At 34.1% G+C, this 24,122-nt stretch overlaps 1 protein-coding gene and 1 long non-coding RNA gene across 15 annotated transcripts in view; one reads left to right on the forward strand and one right to left on the reverse strand.

Annotated features, from left to right (window-relative positions):
• The window catches only part of GPHN (gephyrin), a 620,043-nt gene that overhangs the window by 332,369 nt on the left and 263,552 nt on the right, over positions 1-24,122 (forward strand). For 13 of the 14 annotated variants that reach the window (XM_077909682.1, XM_077909670.1, XM_077909673.1 and 10 more), the window contains one exon: positions 13,057-13,151. In XM_077909682.1, coding sequence (XP_077765808.1) covers positions 13,057-13,151 — 95 coding nt within the window. Of the gene's footprint in view, positions 1-9,690; positions 9,847-13,056; positions 13,152-24,122 lie in introns of all 14 variants that reach the window. The other variant, XM_077909684.1, reaches the window with a different exon arrangement.
• LOC144320765 (uncharacterized) overlaps positions 1-24,122 on the reverse strand; it is a 42,667-nt gene that overhangs the window by 2,584 nt on the left and 15,961 nt on the right. The window contains exon 2 of the long non-coding RNA XR_013386408.1: positions 14,653-14,822. This is a non-coding gene — a long non-coding RNA (uncharacterized LOC144320765). The remainder of the gene's footprint in view (positions 1-14,652; positions 14,823-24,122) is intronic.

Below are 24,122 nucleotides of genomic sequence, written 5' to 3' on the forward strand. Positions count from 1 at the left end.
TATTTCAAATCAGAGTATATATAAGAACTGTTATTTCATTTTCTAAGAACTTTTTATATTTATAATCTTTCTTGCATTCCTGTAATTATGCAAATATACAGTGGCAAGGATAGCTGCACCTCTTTTTAGAACAGTTTTTAAGAATTAGGCCTCCAATTATTTTAAAGTTTCGTGTTAAGAGATTTTTCTTCCAATATAATAAAGGTAAGGATTTTCTTTCATCTAACTTATGTCAATTTTATTTAATAAATAATATGTTCTTCCTTTTATATTTCTTCCAGGTTGTAACTCACTGACATTTTTAATCTACTCTTGTATATGTGGAGATTCTTAAAAAGTAAATTTTTCTATTATGAAGTATAATAATGGTTGATTGAAAATGAGTATATTAAGACCCCTGTGTTACAAGCAGCAGAGCATTAACTTGAATTGAGTGGAACATTGATCCTTTATGTTACCCTTTTATTCACCATCCTGAGTCTTATTCCCATGCTGACAACTGTTGTTTTTAAAGTTTTAATTTTTAGTGTATGATTGTTAGGGAAATTTAAAAATTAATATAAAGTTATGGACACATTTTTTCACGTTTGCTAGGTGCATAGTTACATTGCTGTTTTCTTTCTTTCTTTCTTTCTTTCTTTCTTTCTTTTTTTTTTTTAAGATTTTATTTAAGAAAGATAGAGTGGGGAGGAGCAGAGGGAGAAGGACAAGCAGGCCACAGACTAAGCACAGAGCCTGACGTGGGGCTTGATCCCATGGCTCTGAGATCATTACCTGAGCCAAAATCAAGAGCTGGACACTTAACTGAGACACCTAGGCTCCCCTACATTACTGTTTTCTATTAAACTTAAGCAAAAGCATAATTTGAGTCTTCTCTCTCTTCTTTTTAATAAGGCTGGCTAATGGTTTATCTATCTTATTAATTCTTTCAAAGAACCAACTCCTGGTTTTGTTGATCTGTTCCACAGTTCTTCTGGTCTCGATTTTGTTGAGTTCTGCTCGAATCTTTATTAACTCCCTTCTTCTCTTGGGTGTAGGATCTATTTGCTGTTTTTTCTCTAGCTCCTTTATGTGTAAGGTTAGCTTCTGTATTTGAGTTCTTTCCAGTTTTTGAATGGATGCTTGTATTGCAATGTATTTCCCCCTTAGGACTGCTTTTGCAGCATTCCAAAGATTTTGAACGGTTGTATCTTCATTCTCATTAGTTTCCATGAATCTTTTTGATTCTTCCTTAATTTCCTGGTTGACCCTTTTATCTTTTAGCAGGATGGTCCTTAACCTCCACGTGTTTGAGGTCCTTCCAAACTTCTTGTTGTGATTTAGTTCTAATTTCAAGGCATTATGGTCTGAGAATATGCAGGGGACGATCCCAATCTTTTGGTATCGGTTCAGACCCGATTTGTGACCCAATATGTGGTCTATTCTGGAGAAAGTTCCATGTGCGCTTGAGAAGAATGTGTATTCAGTTGAGTTTGGATGTAAAGTTCTGTAGATATCTGTGAAATCCATCTGGTCCGGTGTATCATTTAAAGCTCTCGTTTCTTTGGAGATGTTGTGCTTAGAAGACCTATCGAGTATAGAAAGAGCTAGATTGAAGTCACCAAGTATAAGTGTATTATTATCTAAGTATTTCTTCACTTTGGTTAATAATTGATTGATATAGTCGGCAGCTCCCACATTCGGGGCATATATATTGAGGATTGTTAAGTCCTCTTGTTGAATAGATCCTTTAAGTATGATATAGTGTCCCTCTTCATCTCTCACACTACAGTCTTTGGGGTAAATTTTAGTTTATCTGATATAAGGATGGCTACCCCTGCTTTCTTTTGAGGACCATTTGAATGGTAAATGGTTCTCCAACCTTTTATTTTCAGGCTGTAGGTGTCCTTCTGTCTAAAATGAGTCTCTTGTAGACAGCAAATAGATGGGTCCTGCTTTTTTATCCAGTCTGAAACCCTGCGCCTTTTGATGGGGTCATTAAGCCCGTTCACATTCAGAGTTACTATTGAGAGATATGAGTTTAGTGTCATCATGATATCTATTCAGTCCTTGTTTTTGTGGATTGTTCCACTGAACTTCTTCTTAAAGGGGAATTTTAAGAGTCCCCCTTAAAATTTCTTGCAGAGCTGGTTTGAAGGTCACATATTCTTTTAGTTGCTGCCTGTCTTGGAAGCTCTTTATCTCTCCTTCCATTTTGAATGAGAGCCTTGCTGGATAAAGTATTCTTGGTTGTATGTTCTTCTCCTTTAGGACCCTGAATATATCCTGCCAGCCCTTTCTGGCCTGCCAGGTCTCTGTGGACAGGTCTGCTGTTACCCTAATACTCCTCCCCCTAAAAGTCAGGGATTTCTTGTCTCTTGCTGCTTTAAGGATCTTCTCTTTATCTTTGGAATTTGCAAGCTTCACTATTAAATGTCGAGGTGTTGAACGGTTTTTATTGATTTTAGGGGGGGATCTCTCTATTTCCTGGATCTGAATGCCTGTTTCCCTTCCCAGATTCGGAAAGTTTTCAGCTAGAATTTGTTCAAATACATATTCTGGCCCTCTGTCCCTTTCGGCGCCCTCGGGAACCGCAATTAAACGTAGGTTTTTCTTTCTCAGGCTGTCGTTTATTTCCCTTAATCTATCTTCATGGTCTTTTAATTGTTTGTCTCTTTTTTCCTCAGTTTCCCTCTTTGCTATCAACTTGTCTTCTATGTCACTCACTCGTTCTTCCACCTCGTTAACCCTCGTCGTTAGGACTTCTAGTTTGGATTGCATCTCATTCAATTGATTTTTAATTTCTGCCTGATTAGCTCTAAATTCTGCAGTCATGAAGTCTCTTGAGTCCTTTATACTTTTTTCTAGAGCCACCAGTAGCTGTATAATAGTGCTTCTGAATTGGCTTTCTGACATTGCATTGTAATCCAGATTTTGTAACTCTGTGGGAGAGAGGACTGTTTCTGATTCTTTCTTTTGAGGTGAGGTTTTCCTTCTAGTCATTTTGCTCAGTGCAGAGTGGCCAAAAGCAAGTTGTATTGGGAAAAAGAGAAAAAGAGAGGAGAGAAAGAAGGAAAGAAAAGAGAAAGAGAAAAAAAAGGGAAGAAAAAAAACGGAAAAAAAAAAGAAGAAAAAGAAAGAAAAAGAAAGGAGAAAAAAAGGGGGTGGGAGAAGGAAACAAATCAAAAAGCAAAACAAAACAAAACAAAACAAAAAAAAAAAAAACAGAACCACCGGGGAGTATCTTCTGATTCTGTGTACTTTAAGTCCCTTGGCTTCTCCTGGAAGTTGTCAGTCTAGCTGGTGTTCTGGGGGAGGGGCCTGTTGTGCTGATTTTCAGGTGTTAGCAGTTGGGGGAGCTGCTGTGCCCCCTGCCTGGTGCAGGGCTCAGTGGGGGTTGTTTACCCCGTGAGGCCGCAGGAGGAACAGCCCCAGTGGTGGGGCCAGCTCTGGAAACCTGGATTCAGCTCCGGCAGGAACTCCGTCTGCAGGGCCTGGAGGCTCTGGGGCGGGGCCGCTGATGTGCTCAGCTGGGGCAGGAGCGTCCTCGCTGTCCTGGGCCCTCCCGGCCTCTGCCTGTCCCGGGGAAGGTGGGATCCTGGGCTGTGTCCCGGCGCCCTGTGCTCCGGAGCCTGCGCTGGTGGATTCGCGCTCCCGGGCCGCGCAGCCCCCTCCGCGGAGCCGCCCCCGAGCCCCCCCCGAGCTGCTCCTGGAACCGCGCAGCCCCCTCCGCACGGAGCCTCTTCCTCTGCCCAAGCCCCTCCGAGCTGCTCCCGGGGCCGCGCAGCCCCCTCCGCGGAGCCGCCCCCGAACCCCTCCGAGTTGCTCCGGGTCCCGCCGGTCCCGCCGTGCGCGCTGCAGCCCTTAGGGAGCTCGGCGCACTCTCCTGGGCGCGCAGTTGCTCTGTTACTGTCTCAGGGAACCCTAGGGCATCTTCGCCCTCCTGGGTCCTGCTCCAACTCCCTGCGAGCCCCTTTCCGCCCGGGAAGGTCGGTGCAGCTCCTGCTCCTCCGGGACGGGGCTCTCCTGTCCTGGGGACACTCGCCCCGGCCTCAGCCCGGCTCCTCGCGGGGCCCCTCCCCCTTGGAGGCCTTTGTTTCTTTATTTCTTTTTCCCCGTCTTCCTACCTTGATAGAAGCGCGAACTCTCCTCACTGTTGCATTCCAGGTGTTCTCTCTTTAATTCTCAGGCCGAATTAATAGATTTTCAGGATGATTGGAAGGTTTTCTAGGTAATTTGGTGGAGACAGGTGATTTGGAGACCCTGCTCCTCCGCCATCTTGCTCCTCCCAGCAAAAGCATAAATCAAGAGGTGCTATTAGTTCTTTTTCCTTCAAGAGATATATTCAATTTTCTCACATTCTTTTCCCAATCTCCTTGAAAGGTATGGTAATGTCCAAGGCTGTCTTCCTGGTAATTGAGGTCTTCAAAACTGCTGCTTTGGTAATTCTTCATTAAGTTTTCAAGATTGTCACTAGTATGTTGCATTCTTCAGACATCTTCTGGTAATTCATACACATTCAAAAACAGACATGCTCCTCTCATAGCTTCTATTCTCTTTCTGATAGAACTATTCAGTTTTCATAATTGCTTTCGCTATAATAACTTCTACAACATACGTGGCTTTAGATTTGTGTTTCAGTATAATAGTACCCAAAATTTGCTAAGTACTTGATATGTATTAGGAATGATACTTAGTATTTTATATGTTTTATTGCATTTAAGCAGAGGAAAAAAAATCATTCCTGTGTCTGAAAAGGGTTCAGTGCCTTATAAATTGAAAGCATACAATAATAGATTAATGGATTAATTCAGAATTGAAATTTATAGGTCTGAGTTCCTTTCTGGAGTTTTCCATATATTTACCCTCTGACATTGGATTAGTCATAAAATTTACAAAAAGCGAATCAATAAATCTCCTCTGTATTTATGTAATACAGGAATATGTTAACTATTTAAACAAAATATTGGTAGGTGTTTTGTAAGAAAAGCACCTTAAATTAAAACTTCTAAAAAAAAAAAAAAACTTCTGATATGAATATTTCTATTATTGAAGTACACAGTTAAATAATATTAGTCATGTTTAGTTCTCCAGTGTAGTAAACATGAGAAATAAGTCTTTTTCAGAGCATTATAAATTTAATGTAGTGTATGTTCCCATACTAACATTATATTCTGTATCCTTTCAGTTAGCTAAAAATGCTTTAGTTTTATAAGAAATGTAATAAATATCATTACCACTTTTTACAAATGGAAAACAGAATAAATTTCCAGAGGCATAAAAGCCTAAGCTGATACTCATTTAATATGTGAACAATGAAGGACTGTTAGGTTATAGAGGACAAATAAAAAGCTTAATCATTAAATGAGAGGTTATAATCAATCTTTAGATGAGCAACTGTAGAGCAACTTGTTTAACTCAGGTTACAGCATACCATAGGCTCCAAATACTTAAGTGTATACATTTTTTTCTCATCTTTACTAATGGAACTTCTACTTAGTTAAGTTTATTTCAAAACAGAAATATTGGATTTCTTTCTTTTTAGGAAGGACTTATTTTCTTCTTTCCAATTGACTTCTAATTTTAAAACTGAGGGTGATATGAGATGACAAAAATACACTTTATAATGATAATTAAAATAAGAGCTGTTTTTGCTTTTTTCTTTCAACAGTTCTTCCACTCATCCCACTTCCTTTACTTCATCTATTTCTTGTTCCTCTCACTTTATCACATGTGCCTATTCTGGTGAAAATCCAGTTTTGCAGAATGAGAACTTTAAACATGGTAATTACATGTCCTTAGGCCACAGTGAGAATTATTACATCTTAGGGCAAAAGAGCAGAGTTTTAGGCTTTCTAAAATCAGTTGGCAGTGAGCCATCTCCAAATAGTACATATAGGCCTAAAGTAGGAGATTGTTTCTTTTTTTCTCAATTAAGATGTTTAAGCACATGTAGTTATATTGTTATATATATGAATATTAAAACTTGCTTTAGATATATCAAGTAATTATGTGTCATTATTAAAGTCAGGATTCAGTGTATAGTTTTTTAAGGCAACTGTTATGTTTCTGTTTATATTATACACTACTTACTACGTTAAAAAAAAAAAAAACTTCTGAGTAGCTGGAATAGAGACTGGGTTATGTTCTCACTAGTTAACTAACCAGACAGCCCCATTTAGTACAATTTCAAATTATATCGTCTTTCAACTTCATCTTTCTTCAGATTTGAGAAACAGTATATTTTCTCATATCTACATATCAGCTTTTGAGGAGCATTTTTTCTATATGGATTAAAAGACATATGCTACCAACACAGTACCTTAAAGGAAAACTATATTATTTTTCACATAATGCCAAAAGTGAATAAATGTATATTGCAGATATAAAAATGCTAATAATCCATAGATCACTATTCTTTCACCTTTCCCTGCAATGAGATGTAAAGTAGTGCTATTTATGTAAGTGAAATATGAAGATAAGTATTCTCATAAAAATCTCTTATAAAAATAATTTTCTCATCTGAGTTCCCTGATTTTTTTATTGGATAATTTGATTATCAAGTTAATGTTTAGATAAAGGAGGAAAATAATGTGAAAAATAACTCACTGTGTAAAGAGAAAAGTTGTAAAGTTAAGAAGTATTTGCTATATACTCTCAAGTTGGTTAACAGGTTTGGGATCTAAATGTTAGAAAACAAGGTGAGATTTACATTGTTAAAGTAACACTTAGAAATCTTGTAATCACCCATGAAAAGCCATATTCTCAGTAGTCCAAAACCCGGTTTTTATTCCAGCATTAAAATAAATCCTTTTGTGGGCACCTGGGTGGCTCATTTGGGTAAGTGTCTGCCTTCAGCTCTGGTCATGATCCCAGGGTCCTGGGATGGAGCCCCACATCAGGCTTACTGCTAAAGCAGGGAGTCTGCTTCTTCCTCTACCCCTGCTTGTTTTCTCTCTCTTTCTCTTTTGCACATACACTCTTTCTCTAATAAATAAAGTCTCTTTAAAAATAATTTAAATAAATAAATAGATCTTTTTGTTGAGCTAGATATATTGGTTGGCTTGCTTTAAAAAGACCCCATGGCATAGAAGAAATATTTATCTTTAAACATTAGAATCTTACTTAGCATGGTGATATGTTAACTCAGTAAACTGAGTTGAACTGTGGGACTCTTGGCATCTCATGCTCACTGCAAAGTATATATTCACTGAATGAAATGGAAGATGGCATTGCTGCAGTACTTAAATTTTTACTCTTTTTTGTGTGTTTTGTACAATTAAACTGTCTCCTTTATCTTTCATCATATGAAAATCTTATTTAAACACTGTACAACTTTAACTGACAAACAGTTTGAGAGTGTCTCCTTTTTGAGAAGTTTTCTACTTCTAGGAGTGGAAGAAGATGTAAATATTTAAGAAGGCTAAAAACTCTGAGGAAAAGAAATACATAAATAAGATCATATCTTCCAAGTAAAACTGAGATAACTACCTTCATTCCCTGGTTGCAGCTTCTCCTTTGTAACAGTAGCCTTCAACCACTTAATCACATGTTATGATACACTGATGTGTTATGATTGGTTGAAAGGTGTTTGCAGCTAATATAAAATTAACAAAATATGCAAATGAGTATTGTAATTAATTAGAATAAATTCAAGGCTTCCCTTAGAATAATGTGACTCTTTCATTCTACTCTCTTCCTTAAATGAGAGAGGAAAGGAATAGATTTATAGCTAGTGCTCCTTGAATATCCCCAGGAATTAGTCATGTACACGTATTATCCATAATGTGTAGTCCTGAAAAAAGGAATATATTAAGATAGCTTCTTTGTACCATAGGATAATTATAGAGGTAGGCTCTGAATGGTTTATTATAACCCTTTTTTAAAGCACAAAATAAAATTAATGTGTTTGCCCTTTAAACAATAAAGGAAAATTTAATTGGGTGTCATCAAACTGCCTATTTTTTTACCTAATTTATCTCCTCTCTAAGTCTATATTTACTCTGATAAATACTCCACATTTATCTCAATCTACTTTAAAGTTGAATATAAGGTAATCATGAAGATTAGATCAAGTGATACACGTAATCATTAATCTGCCTCATTCCATCTGCAGTGTTTTTTTCAAATTGTGGTCCTTTGACAGCATTATGAGCATAACATGGAAACATATTAAAAATGTATATTTGGGGATCCCTGGGTGGCGCAGCGGTTTGGCGCCTGCCTTTGGCCCAGGGCACGATCCTGGTTGACCCGGGATCGAATCCCACGTCGGGCTCCCGGTGCATGGAGCCTGCTTCTCCCTCTGCCTGTGTCTCTGCGCCTCTCTCTCTCTCTGTGACTATCATAAATAAATAAAAATTAAAAAAAAAAAGAAAAAAATGTATATTTTGAGGCCCCACCCAGACTTTCTGATCAAAATCTGTGAGTGAGACCCAGCAGTCAGTGTTTAACAAGGTGTTTAGGACATTATGATGCACACTCAAGGTTGAGAACAACTGCTCTAACTATATCGACCTTGATAGATTAGCTTTATTAATAACATTATTAGTAACATTATTAGATGGCATTTCAAAGATAATCTTTGTTATTCAAGATTATTTAATCAGAGAGTACTGCAATAATTGTTAGGAGGAAATTTTCTTAAATCTATATAGTCAAGCAACAAACATATAAATATTAATATATCAATTATATGTTGTTGACAAAAATATGTCTAGAAAAATTTTAAAAACGCTATCTACACTAAGTAGTTTTTCACAGTCACCATGAGTTTGAGGAATTTCTTCACATTTATATTTAGCTAATGTGTCTTGTGCATATTTAAACATCATTGCCTCTTAGCAATAACATTTTTAAAGATTATTTTTCCTGTGAAATTAAAATGGATCTGAATTTCATTGACAAGTTCTCTGGGCTATAAAATCATTGTTTATGACACCCTTTTTTGCAATTTGAACAGTCTTTCAAGCACTTCCTGACTAATGTTTTCTTGAAACTGTTACTGATAAAATTAAAAAAGATAAGTGATTTTCCATAGGAGGTTTCGTAGTTTAGAAAGTATTTAACAAGTTTCATAGTTGAGAAAGTATTAAGTTAAAGATGAAATGTTTTATTTAAAGAGAATGGCTAAATCCATTTGAACTTTATTATTTTGGACTCTAGTAGTTCAGAAAAGGTTATATCTGAAGTAAGAATATAAACTTCTGCCATTACTTGAGGAAAAAAAGAATTTAATACTTAATAATGTATAAGAAAGTTGGAAACAATTTTAAGCTGATTAAGAAAAAATTCAAACTTTTAATGGCATTCTTTTTTTCCATTGATTATTAACAGCCTGTTGATAATGAATGCTTATTATATACTCATTAACAGGCACAGATAAAGCTAAACTATTAAAACCATTCTTCTGTTTCCATTTTCTAATAATTTAGATAGATAGTACTTTCTTATTTGATTCTAAAGTAAATCTTATTCCCTTGCTCTTTGCCTTCTAGTTGTACTTTTTCATTTATGGTTTATAGATGTTTTTAGTCAGCTCTTGCTGTCCTGTCCATCTTCTGATTCCAATGCTTCATTTGGTTGCTTGTTCCCTTATCCAAGATTTCAGTTATCTGCTTCCTGTCCCCCATTTGCCAGTGTTCTTACATTTAGGTTTTTGCTCTCCATTCTCTTTCCCCTCATCTCTGCTTCTCAACCACTGTTTTCTAGGTTTGGTTTCTGGATGTTTGTATTGTTCCTGGTCTCTAACTGGTATAATCAAAACTGCAAGGATGTAAGGAGAATTGGAAAGAAGAGGCATAAAGAGAATTGACATGTATTGAATGCCTATTCTATGCTAGGTGATTTAATTCTCATAACATGTAGGTAGGTTTTGTTATTATCTCTATTTTATTCATAAGTTACACTGAAGCTCCAAGAGGTTTAGTACTCATTCGCAGAGCAACTGAGTGATACAGCTGGGTTTCAAACCTATATTGGTTCATTTATTCATCCTATATTTAATCAACAAGTATTTATTGAGTACACATACTATAGTGGGGCACTGTACTAGGTGCTGCAATCTATCCAGCTCTTACTCTCATGAAGCTTAACTGTGTGGTGGAATTGTCTGATGTCACAGATGTAGTCTTTCTGCTCTACCAGCCTTAGTAGGAGAGAAAATAAATAAAAAGTAAATAGAAGGGTTCTGATATTTTATTGAAAAGATATATTGGCTATAGATGTTTAAAAAAAAGATTATTTTTCCATTATTTAGAAAGACCTTATCAAAAAGGTTGATTCGTGTCTAGTCCTAGAAAGAGTTTGACAACTTCAGCACTCACCACTGTAGACATTAGTGCCTTTTAGTGGCATCACCACAGTATATATTTTCCTATTATGGTCTAAAATAAAGAAACTATGTGTTTATAGGCCCAGATTATCTAGGGGGCTTCACCATCAATTGCCCTCCCTAAATTACGTTTAGAAAAAAATGAAGATTTCTGTATGAAGAATACATTTATTCATCCATCTATCCATCATCTATATATGTATTAATACTCTGAAAAGTATTTAGGATGGTTTGCCCAAATATGTAAAAACAGAACTTTTAATAACATAAATGTGGGGAAATTAAGCAAGGAAAAGTAAGATGAAATTAAGTTGTGTTCTGTATTAAAAAGTATCCATAAGTCTGTCTCTGTTTTCAAGGGTAACTTGATTCACAACCATTAATTTTTTAAAAGACAAAGCAAAACTGGTGACACAGAGGAGTACCCATTCCTGGACATGACACTTCAGAGAAAGTTTCTTCTCCCCCTAAAGAGGATCACAGTGCAATGTGACATACAATGGCCTCAAATACTTGCTAATATAAATACGAGTTTTACTGAGCCATTTCATTGGATCTACTTACATACAGTGAAACAATTCTTTGAAAAGTGAGAAGAAGCATTCTAGGTAGACCACTGTGGCCCAACCAAACCCAGTGGTATATTTTAGAGAATCTATAGAAATTAGTGAATTGCATCTCTTACAGGTAATTGTCGTATGTAATTCATTAATCAGGGTTATACAAACACTGAGTTTGCACACTCTTAAAAGTTTGTTTTGTTCACTACTGTAACATCAATGCCTGGAATAATACCTAGTAAATACTAGATTTTTTTTTTAAGATTTTATTTTATTATTTATTCATGAGAGACACACACAGAGAGAGAGGCAGAGACACAGGCAGAGGGAGAAGCAGGCCCCATGCAGGGAGCCAGATGTGGGACTCAATCCCGAGACTCCAGGATCACGCCCTGGGCTGAGGGCAGGCACTAAACCGCTGAGCCACCCAGGGATTCCCATTAGATGTTTAATAAATATTTGTTGTATGGATAAATGTTATTACTTGAAGTATCTGTTTAAGTGAAAAGACTTCTCAGCGACTTTTACATTTTCTTCATTTGTCCTTGAATAAAGTGTGTTAATTTACTTGGAGTACATCATCTTTACGTGGATCCCAAGTTGATTAAATGCTGAATACTGCTCTTGTGACTTTTTCAAACAGATAATGAAATAATTATTAGTCCTACCCAAAGAATTCTCTTAAGATTGTTCTCTACGGTTTTACAGTCTCTAAGAAAAGGTTGTAAACATCAATAAAGCAGTTCATAATGCAGAAATAATGTTTGTTCTCAGGAGATCTCAGAATCATACCAGATATTTGAATTTGGAAAACAACTGATAGATTCTAGATAATGCTAGCTTGACATTTTTCAGCTATATATTTAAATGAAAGTAATCAATTCTCACACTTAGGAATTTAGGAGTTTCGTAGAGAATTAAAAAATTCTGTATTTTTAAGGCAGGTTTATTGAAAAGCATTATGATAGTGTTAATATTTCTTTAAAATTTCTGCTATTGTTAAATATTGCATTATGCTAGAATTCGGCAGACCAGTAGATCACATCAATTCTGGTAATCGTTTACTCTATATAATTATAAGGTATTAAACAACTAATTTATATGTGTCTTAAAAGTTTATTTATAACATCAACCAGCATCTAACATGTACTTGATGGATTTTATTTACTTTGTCAAGGCCCTAACTAATTTTTGCCCAGAGCTACAATCTTATTTAATAATATCCCTCTACTTCTAATAAAATACTTTTAAAAATTAACCTTTCTTTATATTCCTCCATAATTTGCCTTTTATTTCATTTGCCTTTCTTCTTATTTACTGGAATAGGTTTTGGGTTTGTTTTTTTTGTTGTTTTGTTTTTTTGTTTTTTTGTTTTTTTTGCAATCTTTATTCCTATATTGCGCCCAATTATTGTAACCTGTTACATCTGTAGAAATAGAAGATTAGGAATGGAGTCAGTCCTGTATTCCTAAAACATATCTTTACCATCACAGTATTATAAATGTATCTATTTGATTGACCTTTAGAAAATGAAACTTTGCTGTCTTCTTTATTCTATTTCTTCTATTTCAAGAAGAAATAGAATGACTACCCTTGTCTTAAGAATACTCTATCTTAAAACTTCTATTATATAGTTAAAGCCTACCACCTCATTGATTCTTTTTTACAATAATAAGATAGTTAATTTATATTGAAAATATGAAGATGGTAAATTGAGTTTTTCTTCTACCCAATACATGAGAAAGTTGATGTGGTGACTTCCTGAGTTCATTTTAATTATATCATAAAATAATAGATCTGGGAGAGATACAAAATTATCTCAGGTTTTAGGGATTATTTCATGTGCAATAGTTGAAAAATACCCAGATTTCTTGCCCTGTGAAAATCTATTGTGCTATTACAGCAATCTAAGGCTATGTCGTAAATTTAGGTTCTTAGATGAGATTTACAAGAGATAAAGAGGTCTACTAATACATCCTATTTCTCTGGAGGTCCTGGTTCTCAGCTTTTATTCAAAGGTCTCAAAGAACCGGGTCTTGATACCTTAAATACAATGTTTAGGAACTATAAAGTATGGTCTATAGAAAGCAATATTTATAATTACTTTTTAAATTAAGTTTACTACTCTGCCTTCCTTCATTTTGGTTAATTTCACTCAGTCTGCTATTTAATCTTTAATTACAGGCTACAAAAGAAGTAATAGAACGGGAAGCGCCAGGGATGGCCCTGGCAATGCTGATGGGATCACTTAATGTTACACCTCTGGGCATGCTCTCTAGGTAAGAAAGCACTAACATGTTGCAAAGAAAATTAATTCCATACCACTAATCACTACAATAGACTAATAAATATAAGAAATTTAAGTCAATAACACTTAAATATTCTCCCTTTTTTCCCCCAGAGTTGACTCTTAGTATCCTTATTAAATCTTGACCATTTTCCTTCAAGTTTTTTTTTTACATGTATGTTAAACTTTTAGAAGATACTATACTTTGCTGAAAGCTGTCAATCCTAACCCAGAGAAGAGTCCAGTTTATTAAGATGTAAAATTATTTTTGTGTATGATTATTTGTAATCATTGATAAATATTCATTAATTGTCATCAAATGCTAGTTTAATAAAATGAAACAGTAGACTTTTTTCCTAAAGTTATTCTCATATATTAAGAATTTGTAAGTAGGTATATTCATGTGTGACCATAAAAAGCTGAATTAATATATTAGTAGTATATTAAGTTAGTATATTTAAAATTATGCCTTTGTTGACACAGATGTTGACATCCATTCTCTGTGACAGTTATTTTTTTGTAATTGTTTTAGTAACTCTTAGAATAAAACCTTTAATGAGGACAACATACATCATTTAAGTTAAACAGAAGTATCGACTTAGGATCTGTTGATTTAATGAGCATTGATTAATAGGCAGTTGATCTCAGAGCAATCTAAAAATACATAGCAACTTTATAGTTGCACAGTTTCATAATTGTTATATATAGCTGCTTATTCATCCTATGTGTAATATGAATATAAAATGAAATATATCTATATAACACATGGAATATGAATCATGATGCCCTTTCTGTTACTTAGACAGGTTTTATATCCCGTTAATGGTAGCCACTTGAAGCACAGCTACGGGGAAATGTGAATTGGTCATTAGTTACTGTATTATTTTTGCTGTCACATGTCCTATATTAGAACATTTAATTTTAGTAAGAGCAAAAATGAATTACAAAAGCATGTAGAAATTATACATTTAAAAGTCTGTGCTGATCTTTTAAGGAGCTTATATTGATCCTTATATGCTGTTCTTTTTTTTTTTTTTTTTTTTTAGATTCATTTATTTCAGAGAGAGAGTACGGGGCGGGGGGGAGCAAAGTAAGAGGGAGAAAGAAACTCAAACTGACTTCATGCTGAGCGCAGAGCCCAATGTGGGACTTGATCTCATGACCCTGAGATCAGACATGAGCCAAAAGTGAGAATCAGATGCCCAGTTGACTGCTCTACCCAGGCTGCTCTTTTTTAAACCATTCTTACATTGCCTACACTTCTGAGGTCAAGGGTCACATTTGATCCCTTTACTCTATGGAATTGAGTAGTGACCTTTGAACATAAAAGAACTCTTTCTTGGCATACAATACTATAGTCAAGAAAAAGTAAACTTTTATCAATTCTTTTGTAAAAAAATCTTGTTCAGCAAACATAATACTCTATTTGCTAGGTCCCATATTAACCATCAGGGATACTATGGATAGAAAGAAAAATAAGGCATGGTCCTCACCTTAAGGATCCCACAGTTTAGCTGGAGAACTTATTCTTTGCAACTGTTAAGGTAACTCTTTATAGCTTTCTTGATCCAGCATAGTAGAATCACTTTTTGTCTTATTGAAAGATTTTTCTGGATTAATTCCTCTTTTACCTTCCAAATCCACACAATTGCTGAGGACTGGACTGTTGAGTAAATGGAAAATTAATCAGCAGGAGTTGATCCTAAATACTTTGGAATAAGTCCATCATCTTTATACTGAAGGCTTTGAAAATTAAAATAAATACACAGTATTTATTTTTTGTATTTACAAAAGTAACATATTCTTTTGTCTTTTCTTTCTCTTTATTGCTGATTTAACTGAGAATTTGTTTTCAAATTTAAAACAGAAATAGTAGTATATGTGAGTAATGCATAAGAAATTATGGAATATTTTCCTAAATGTTCATTTTTGGGAACATTTTCAAGGCCTTTTAAAAATTAATATTTTGAAACAGCCATGATTAGATTGATGTTTCATTTCTATACCATTTTTACCTTGTATGTACCTTAGGCTTTGTACATGCTTCTGTTATAGCAAATGCTATATTGTAATTATGTACTTATTTGTATTACCTAATTTATATAAAATCCTTAAGAACCAGGACTTTATCATATTCATTTTTACATCCTCAGACCCTAAAATAACTTCTGACACATAGTAAGTACTCAAAAAATGTTTAGTTATAATTACTGTTGATAAATCAGTTTTTCATCCTAATTCTATAGAATTTTTTTTTAATTTATTTTATGATAGTCACACAGAGAGAGAGAGAGGGAGAGGGAGAGAGAGAGAGAGAGACAGAGACACAGGCAGAGGGAGAAGTAGGCTCCATGCACCGGGAGCCCGACGTGGGATTCGATCCCGGGTCTCCAGGATCACGCCCTGGGCCAAAGGCAGGCGCCAAACCGCTGCACCACCCAGGGTTCCCTAGAATTTTTTTCTAAGTAGTATATGAAAGTTGTTGCCTCTCCTTCCTATTTTTATCTCTAGAGAGCAGCATTAAATAAAAATAATTTTTAAATTACTAATTCTGTTTAAAATGGTTTTCATCTATGTGATGGAATATCCTCCAGTTATTATGTGTAAGTCAGTTACAAGATAGTATCAAATAATAGTTAAGACCATCATCTCTGAAGCCAGACTGCTTGGATCGCATTCTAGCTCTACTACTCGCTAGCTACTTAACATTTTTTTGTTTTTGTTTTCTCCTCTGCATATAAGGATGTTAATAGTAACAACCTTTTTTTGGATTACATGAGTTCATATAAAATGCTTAGAAACAACAACTGATTCATAATAAGTCTTATTTAAGTGTTGGTCACTGTTGTGATGTTGTTATTGGTTGACAGCAAGTCTGCTGACAATGCCTTCTAGTAACTTTCCTTCATCTGGAAATATCTTCGTTCTACCTTCATTCCTGAAAGATAATTTCACTAGATATAGAATCCTGGATTGGCAGTTATTTTCTTTCAGCACTTGAAAAAATATCATTCAGCTGTCTTCTGGCTCTATGTTTCTTACCAAAACTTAAATGATACACAGAAAGCAATGCTAACAGGAAAAGTTATAGCTGTAAATGTTTACATTAAAAAAAAGAAAGATATCAAAAACAACTACATAGCATTATAATTTAAGGAACTAGAAAAAGAAAAAGAAATCCAAATCTAGCAGAAGGAAGAAAATAATAAAGATTAAAGCAGAGATAAATAAAATAGAAAATGGAATGATAATATAGAAAAATCAATTAAACCAAATATTGACTCCCTGTAAAGATCAACAAAAACTGAAAAATTTTTAGCTCTATTGACTAAGAAAAAAGAGACATGACTCACATTACTAAACTCAGAAACAAAAATGGGGACATTACTGCCAATTCTATAGAAATAAAAAGGACTATAAGAGAGTACTGTGAACAACTGTATGCCAATAAATTGGATAACCTAGATGAAATGGACAGACTCCTACAAACACAAAACCTATTCAGATTGAATCAGGAAAAAAAAAAAAGAAAATCATATAGATCTGTAATTAGTAAGGAGATTGAATTAGTAATCAAAAACCTACCTTTAAATAAAATGGCTATACCAGATAGCTTCACTGCAGAATTCTACCATACATTTGAAGAAAAACAGACACCAGTCCTTCTCAAACTCTTCTGAAAAATGGAAGAAAGGGGAACACTTCCTAACTAATTCTCTGAGGAAAGCATTGTCTTGATACCAAAGCCCAACAAAGAACTACAAGAAAACTACAGATCGGTATCCCTTATGAACATTGATGTAAAAATTTTCAACAAAATGCTAGCAAAAACAAATTCAGCAGTATATTAAAAGGATTATACACCATGACCAAGTGGAATATATCCCTAGAATCCAAGGGTGGTTCAACATTTGAAAAGCAACCAATGTAATATATCACACACACATGTGTGATATACCACATCCAGAAAAAGCATGTGGCAAAATTCAGTATGTTTTCATATTAATGGCATTCAACAAACTGAGAGTGGAGGGAAATTACTTTAACATAATAAAGGCTTATATTTAAAAACATACAGCTAACATCATAATGGTGAGAGACAAAGCTTTTGCTCCAAAGCAAGATTAAGACCAGGATTCACACTTTTGCCACTTTCATTAAACATACTATTAGAAGTTATAGCCAAAACATTAAGCAGGAAAAAAGAAATAAAAGGTATCTAATATGGGAAGGGAGACGTAAATTTGTTTTCTCTCTGACATGATCTTATTTGTAGAAAACCCTAACAATTACACACACACACACACACACACATACACACACACTATTAGAACTAATATACACATTCACAGAGTTGAAGATACACAATCAACATCCAAAAATCAGTTGTGTTCCCATACATTAACAACAAAAAATACAAAAAGGAAATTTTGAAAACAGTTCCACTTAAAATCACGTTAAAAATAATAAAATTCTTAGTAATTAAAATTTAAGGAGATGAGAAACTTGTAACTGAAAACTATAAAACTTTGCTGACAAAAATTAAAGAAGATTTAAATGACTGGAAATAAACTCCATATTTATGGTTTGGAAGACTTAATATTGTTAATATGTCAATACTACCCAAAGCAATTTGCAGACTTAATTCAATCCCTATCAAAAAACAGCAGTGTAACTTGCAGAAATAGAAAATCCATTCTAAAATTTATATGGAATCTCCAGGGGGCCCAAAGAAACAAAACAACCTTGAAAAAGAACAACAGAGTAGGAGGATTCCCACTCCCTGATGTCAAACTGACTGCAAAGTTACAATAATCTAAGAAGTTGTACTAGAATTAAATCAGATTTTTAGTCCAATGGAATAGAATAGAGAGGCCTGAAATAAACTTGTGTATTTAACTTCAAATGATTTTGAGAAGGGTACTAAGACAATTCAATGAAGAAAGTACTGTCTTCAACAAATGGCTCTGGGAGAACTGGATATCCACAGGCAAAAGAATGATGTTACCACATACTAAAATTAACTCAAAACATATCAAAGACCTAAATGCCAGAACTAAAATTATCAAACTCATGGAAGAAAACATCAGGAAAGGCTTCATGACGTTAAATTTAGAGTGGTTTTCTTAAATATGATACCAGAATTACAGGCAACAACAATAAAAAGGAGGCTTAATTGGGCTTTATCATCATTAAAACCTTTGTGCCTCAAAGGACACTATCAACAAAGCAAAATGGCAGAATGGGAGAAAACATTTGAGAATCACCTATTTGGTAAGGATTGAATACCTAGAATAGAATATATAAAGAACTCCAACACAAAAACAACCCAACTTAAAAATGAATAGATATTTCTCCAGAGAATATACACAAATTGCCAATAAGCACATGAAAGGTAATCAATATCACTAATCTTTGGAGAAATGTTAAAACCACAGTGAGATACTACCTCCCACCTACTAGTATAGCTATTATAAATGAACAAACAAAAAAGGTAGGTAAGGATGTGGAAAAACTGGAACCTTTGTTGGGAGTATAAAATGGTGCTGCTATTGTTCAAAGCAGTGTGGCAGTTTCTCAAAAAAATTAAACATAGGATTACCATATGATGTAGCAGTTCCACTTTTGAGTATAAACCCAAAGTAACTGAAAGCAGAAACTTGAACAGAGACTTGTACACCTGTGTTCATAACAGCATTATTCACAATAGCCAAAAAGTGGAAGCAACTTAAAGTCCATTGACGGATGAATGGATAAACAAAATGTGTTATATACATACAGTGGAATATTGGCCTTAAAAATGAATGCACTGCTGATACATGACACAACATGGATTAATCTTGGAGACATGAAATAAGCCAGACACAAAAAGGACAAATTCTGATTGCACTTATATGAGGTATCTAGAATAGTCAAATAGAAAATATTGGACCAGAGGCTGGAAGGGTAGAATAGAAAATCATTGTTTAATGGGCCAGAGTATCAGTATAGGATGATGAAAAAGTTCTAGAGATGAACAGTGATGATGGTTGCACAATAATTTGAGTGTAAGTAATGCCAATGAACTATGCACTTAAAATTAATTTAAATGATAGATTTTATGGTGTGTGTATTTTACCACAATTTTTTAAAATCGTTTTAGGATAGGAAATAAAACATACATAGCATAAACATTTTCTTAGGACAGTTCTATAGTACTTCAGGCACATCCAGATTCAACCTCAGAGGAAGTGCACCACATTGCAAAAGATAAGTGAGACAGACTTGGTTGAATGACCACCTCCACTCAGGGAAGCTGGCACCTTTCCCCTCCTCCCACCCAGCATGTATAGTTAGCTATAAATTATAAGCTAAATTATCTAATATAAGAGTTTTATCATAGCTGATACCCATGCATCATGAGTCATATAATACACAATCTGAATAACACGTTTCAGGTTCCTTATAGTATCTTCTGATCCTTGCACAGAGCATAGCAATTCTATGGCAGTTTTAGTTCACTATATAGATCAGAGCATCTAGAGCACAGGACCAATTCAGTGTATTTTTTAAGAATAATCCTTCAGATATCTCCTTAGCTTTGGAAGGGAGTTGAATCCAGCTTTTCTCCCCTCTGTATCATAACCTCATGATGGTTCACATTGGGACTACCTGTGCAGTATGAAAAACATCAAACAAAGGAAAATCTAAAGTGGCTTTGGGTTGAAAATGTCCTAATCAGTTGACAGAAGTAAATCATTTCTCAAAGGCTTCTACTTCAACCTAGACCTCACAGATTTGTCACACAGATAAAATTCTAAGGAAGTTTAGAAGGTCATACATATACCAAAAAAGAGTGACAAAACATACAAAAATTGAGACATCATAAGAAACGAAACTACAGATGGACTATGAAAGACTTAAAATCCTAATGTTATCAGACAATAAAAAGAAATAAAACTAATGTTTTAGAGTTACTAAAAGGAAACTTAAAAATTCTATGTAAGGGGACGCCTGGGTGGCTCAGTGGTTGAGCATCTACCTTCGGCTCAGGGCCTGATCCTGGGGTCCTGGGATGGAGTCCCACATCGGGCTCCCTGCAGGGAACCTGCTTCTCCCTCTGCCTATGTCTCTGCCTCTCTCTCTGTGTCTCTCATGAATAAATAAATAAAATCTTTAAAAAAAAAATTCTATGTGAGTGGGGGGTGGGGGTGACTGGGTGACAGGCACTGAGGGGGGCACTTGATAGAATGAGCACTGGGTGTTATGCTATATGTTGGCAAATTGAACTCCAATTTAAAAAAATAAAAATAAAATAAATTCTATGTAAGAAACAAATAGTTTGAAAAATAACTTTACGTTTTGATATGTGAAATATGAAAAATTAAAACTTAATTTATTAAACTGCAGATTATATACAGTTGAAGAGAAAATTGGGAAAATAGATGAAACTATTTGAAAAAATTATCCAGAATGCTGTTCAGGTTGACAGACATAAAAATGAAGAAGTTAGAAAGTATTAAGGATAGAGTGAGAAAATAAATAAATGGATCAGGAGACAATAGAGAAGGAAAGAAAATGCTTGAAATACCAAAATAATCTAAAAATCTTGAAAGACAAATCTTCAGATTCAGGAATCCAAACAAATTCTTACCAGGATGAGTAAAAAGGAATACACTAGATATATCATACTAGAACTGTAAAATGCCACAAATTAAAATAGAGAGAGAGAGAGATCTTATAAATTGACAAAATATGAATTATATGGTGTATAAATTATACTTCAATAAAGTTATAGAAAACGCACAATCCCTTTATCTTGATTTTTTAATTTTGATTCTTTCCCAGTTTGATGGGCAATAAATGATACATTATTATTAAAATGTACTTTTTTTGCTTGATAACAGTATTATAACATATTAATAACACATTTTACATGTGTGTATTGATTATTTGTAGTTCCTCATTTGTAAGTTGAAGACTCACATTCTTTATCAATTTTTATACTAGGATGCTTCCCTGTTGATTTTACAGTTTTTTTTTAGATCTTAAGATTATAATCTTCACTTGCAGTGTTTTTTCTAAATATTCATATGCACCCTTTTATTTTTAATATTTTGTCAAATGTAAACTTCAGTTTCAGAAGATAATTTTAAAAAAAAAATTGCAGAAAACGCAGAATGTATAAAATTAAACAGCAATTTGACTGGTTGCTAACCTGTCAATAAATAACAGAATTGAAACAGAAGTTATGAGAATAATAGCTCCAATGTGCTGAAAGAAAAAAACTGTTAAACAAGAATTTTATATCCAGCAAAGTTGTCATTTATTCAAGAATGGGGAGGGGGGCATATAGAATGTCATTTTCCTGCTATTATATATGGGAAGATTTTAATCACCCAAAGAACCTCACTTTAAGAAACTGAAGGATATCCTTCTGTCAGAAGAAAAATTACCTCAGGTGAAGAGTTCAAGATTCAGAAAGGGAAAGAGAACAAAAATAATGGTAAATATCTAAGTAAATATAAAATAAATGACCATATAAAACAAAAATAATGACTGATTTATAAAAGAAAAAAATGTGTTGGAACTCATTCTTGAAAACAACGGCATGTAATCTGGGATGATGATAAATATTCTTAAAGCCCTGTGTTTTCTAACCGATTAAAGATACTGATGAACTTTAATTTTTTTAAAGTTAAGTGTACAAAAACTGTTAGGGTAATCACTAAAAGAATGAGCAAAGGGATGAAATTTAATGAAGATAACATTCAAAATAGGGCAAAAAAGGAGGGAGAAAAATAAAAGGAAACAAAGCAGTGGAAAGCATATATGATGTTTTTAAATAAAGCAATTAAAATATAGGCAAACCCTCAAAACTTCTCCCCAGTTTATATTTTCTCAGTAGAACATGACTTGGTTTCCTACATTCAAATTTTATAAACATGCAGCATACTTCTTACTTTATAAACATGCATACCTTTGGCTAGTATCTACATATTAAAATTTTATATTTACATAAATGAAAAATTTAGTACTTTTAGAAGTTTGTTATTAAAACGTTTTGTTTAAGATAATTGAAAGTTGACATGAAAGTTTAAGAAATTTCTAAGTAAGTGTTTAGAAATCCCATGTACCCTTATCAATTTTCTTCGTGATAACAACTTATAAAACTAGCACAAAATTACCCTCACGACATTAACATTGATGCAGTCATGATACAGAACAATTCCATCACCACAAGGATTCCTCCTGTTGTCTTTTTATTGCCATGCCCACCTATTTCCCACCCAGCCTTCCTTTCTAAACCTTTGACAATCACTAATCTGTTCTCCATTTTGTATTTTGCCATTTTGAGAATTTTATGTAAGTAGAATCATTCAGTAAGTAACCTTTTTGGATTGGTTTTTTCCACTCAGCATAATTCCCTAGAGATTGTTACATGAATCAATACCTCATCCCTTTTCATTGCTGAATCTTATTCCTTGGAATGGATGTACCATAGTTTGTTCCACCATTTTTCCATTGAAGGACATCTGGATCTTTTCCAGGTTTGGCTTTTATGAAAAAAGTTACTATGAGTGTTTTTAAACAAGTTTTGTTAATAAAAGTTTCTGTTTTTCTGCAATAAATACCCAGGGTACATTTGCTGAGTCATATGACAACTGTTTTTTTTTTAAAAAAACTGTCAAATTATTATCCAGAATAACTGTATCATTTTACATTACTACCAACGATGTATGAAAGATTTGTTACATTTACATAGATTTATTTTAGGTGGTGTACATTCTACGAGTTTGGCAAATGTGTAATAACATATATCCATCTTTATGGTATCATACAGAATATTTCACTGTCCTAAAAATCTTTTGTGCTCTGCCTATTCATCCCTTCTTCCTTTTCTTTTTTTTTTTTTTTTTTTTTTTTTTCCCTTCTTCCTTTTCAACACCTGGAAAACACTGAACTTCTTTTCCTGTCTCCATAATTCTCACCTTTCCAGTTTGTAATGTAGTTGGAACCATACAGTATGGAGCCTCTCAAGATTGACTTCTTTTGTTTAGCAATACACATTTAAGTTCTTTCATAGCTTTTCATAACTTGATAACTCATTTCTTTTTAGCACTGAATAGTATTCCATTGTCCAGATGTACCACCTTTTATCCACAGTCATCTTGGTTGCTTCCAAATTTTGGCAGTTATGAATGTACAGATTTTGTGTGAATGTAAGTTTTCAACTACTTTGGGTAAATATCAAGGAGCACTATTGCTGGATTGTATGGTGAGAGTAGGTTTAGTCGTCTGAGAAACTGTGATACTGTCTTCCAAAATGGCTGTACCATTTTGCAAAGAATGAGATTTCCTGTTGCTTTGTGTCCTTACCAGCATTTGATGTTGTTAGAGTTCAGAGTTTTGGCCATTCTAATAGATGTGTAGTATTAATTATTGCTTTAATTTGCATTTCTCTGATGATATATGATGTTGAACATCTTCTCATATGCATATATGCCATCTGTTATCTTCTATGAGGAGTTATCTGTTAAATTCTTTGACCCATTTTATAATTGGGTTGTTTGTTTTCTTATTGTTGAGTTTTAAGGATTCTTTGTATGTTTGGTTAATATTTCTTCATCAGATATACCTTTGCGAATATATTTTTTCCATTCTGTGGCTTGTCTTTTTATTCTGTGAACAGTTTTTCACAGTGCAGAATTTTTAATTTTAGTTAAGTCCAGTTTCATGGATTGTGCCTTGTTTTTTGTATCTAAAAAGTAATCACACCCAATTCACCTAGGTTTTCTCCTATGTTATCTTCTAGGAGTTTCATAGTTTTGTATTTTCCATTTTGTTCTATGACCCATTTTGAGTTAATTTTTGAGAAGGATGTAAAGTCTGTATCTAGATTCATTTTTTTGCAGATGAAAAAATTTAGATGTCCAGTTGTGCCAGTACCATTTGTTGGAAAGATTATGCTCCGTTGTATTGC

Source organism: Canis aureus, chromosome 9 (genome assembly GCF_053574225.1).
Source record: "Canis aureus isolate CA01 chromosome 9, VMU_Caureus_v.1.0, whole genome shotgun sequence".
Classification (NCBI taxonomy): Eukaryota; Metazoa; Chordata; class Mammalia; order Carnivora; family Canidae; genus Canis; species Canis aureus.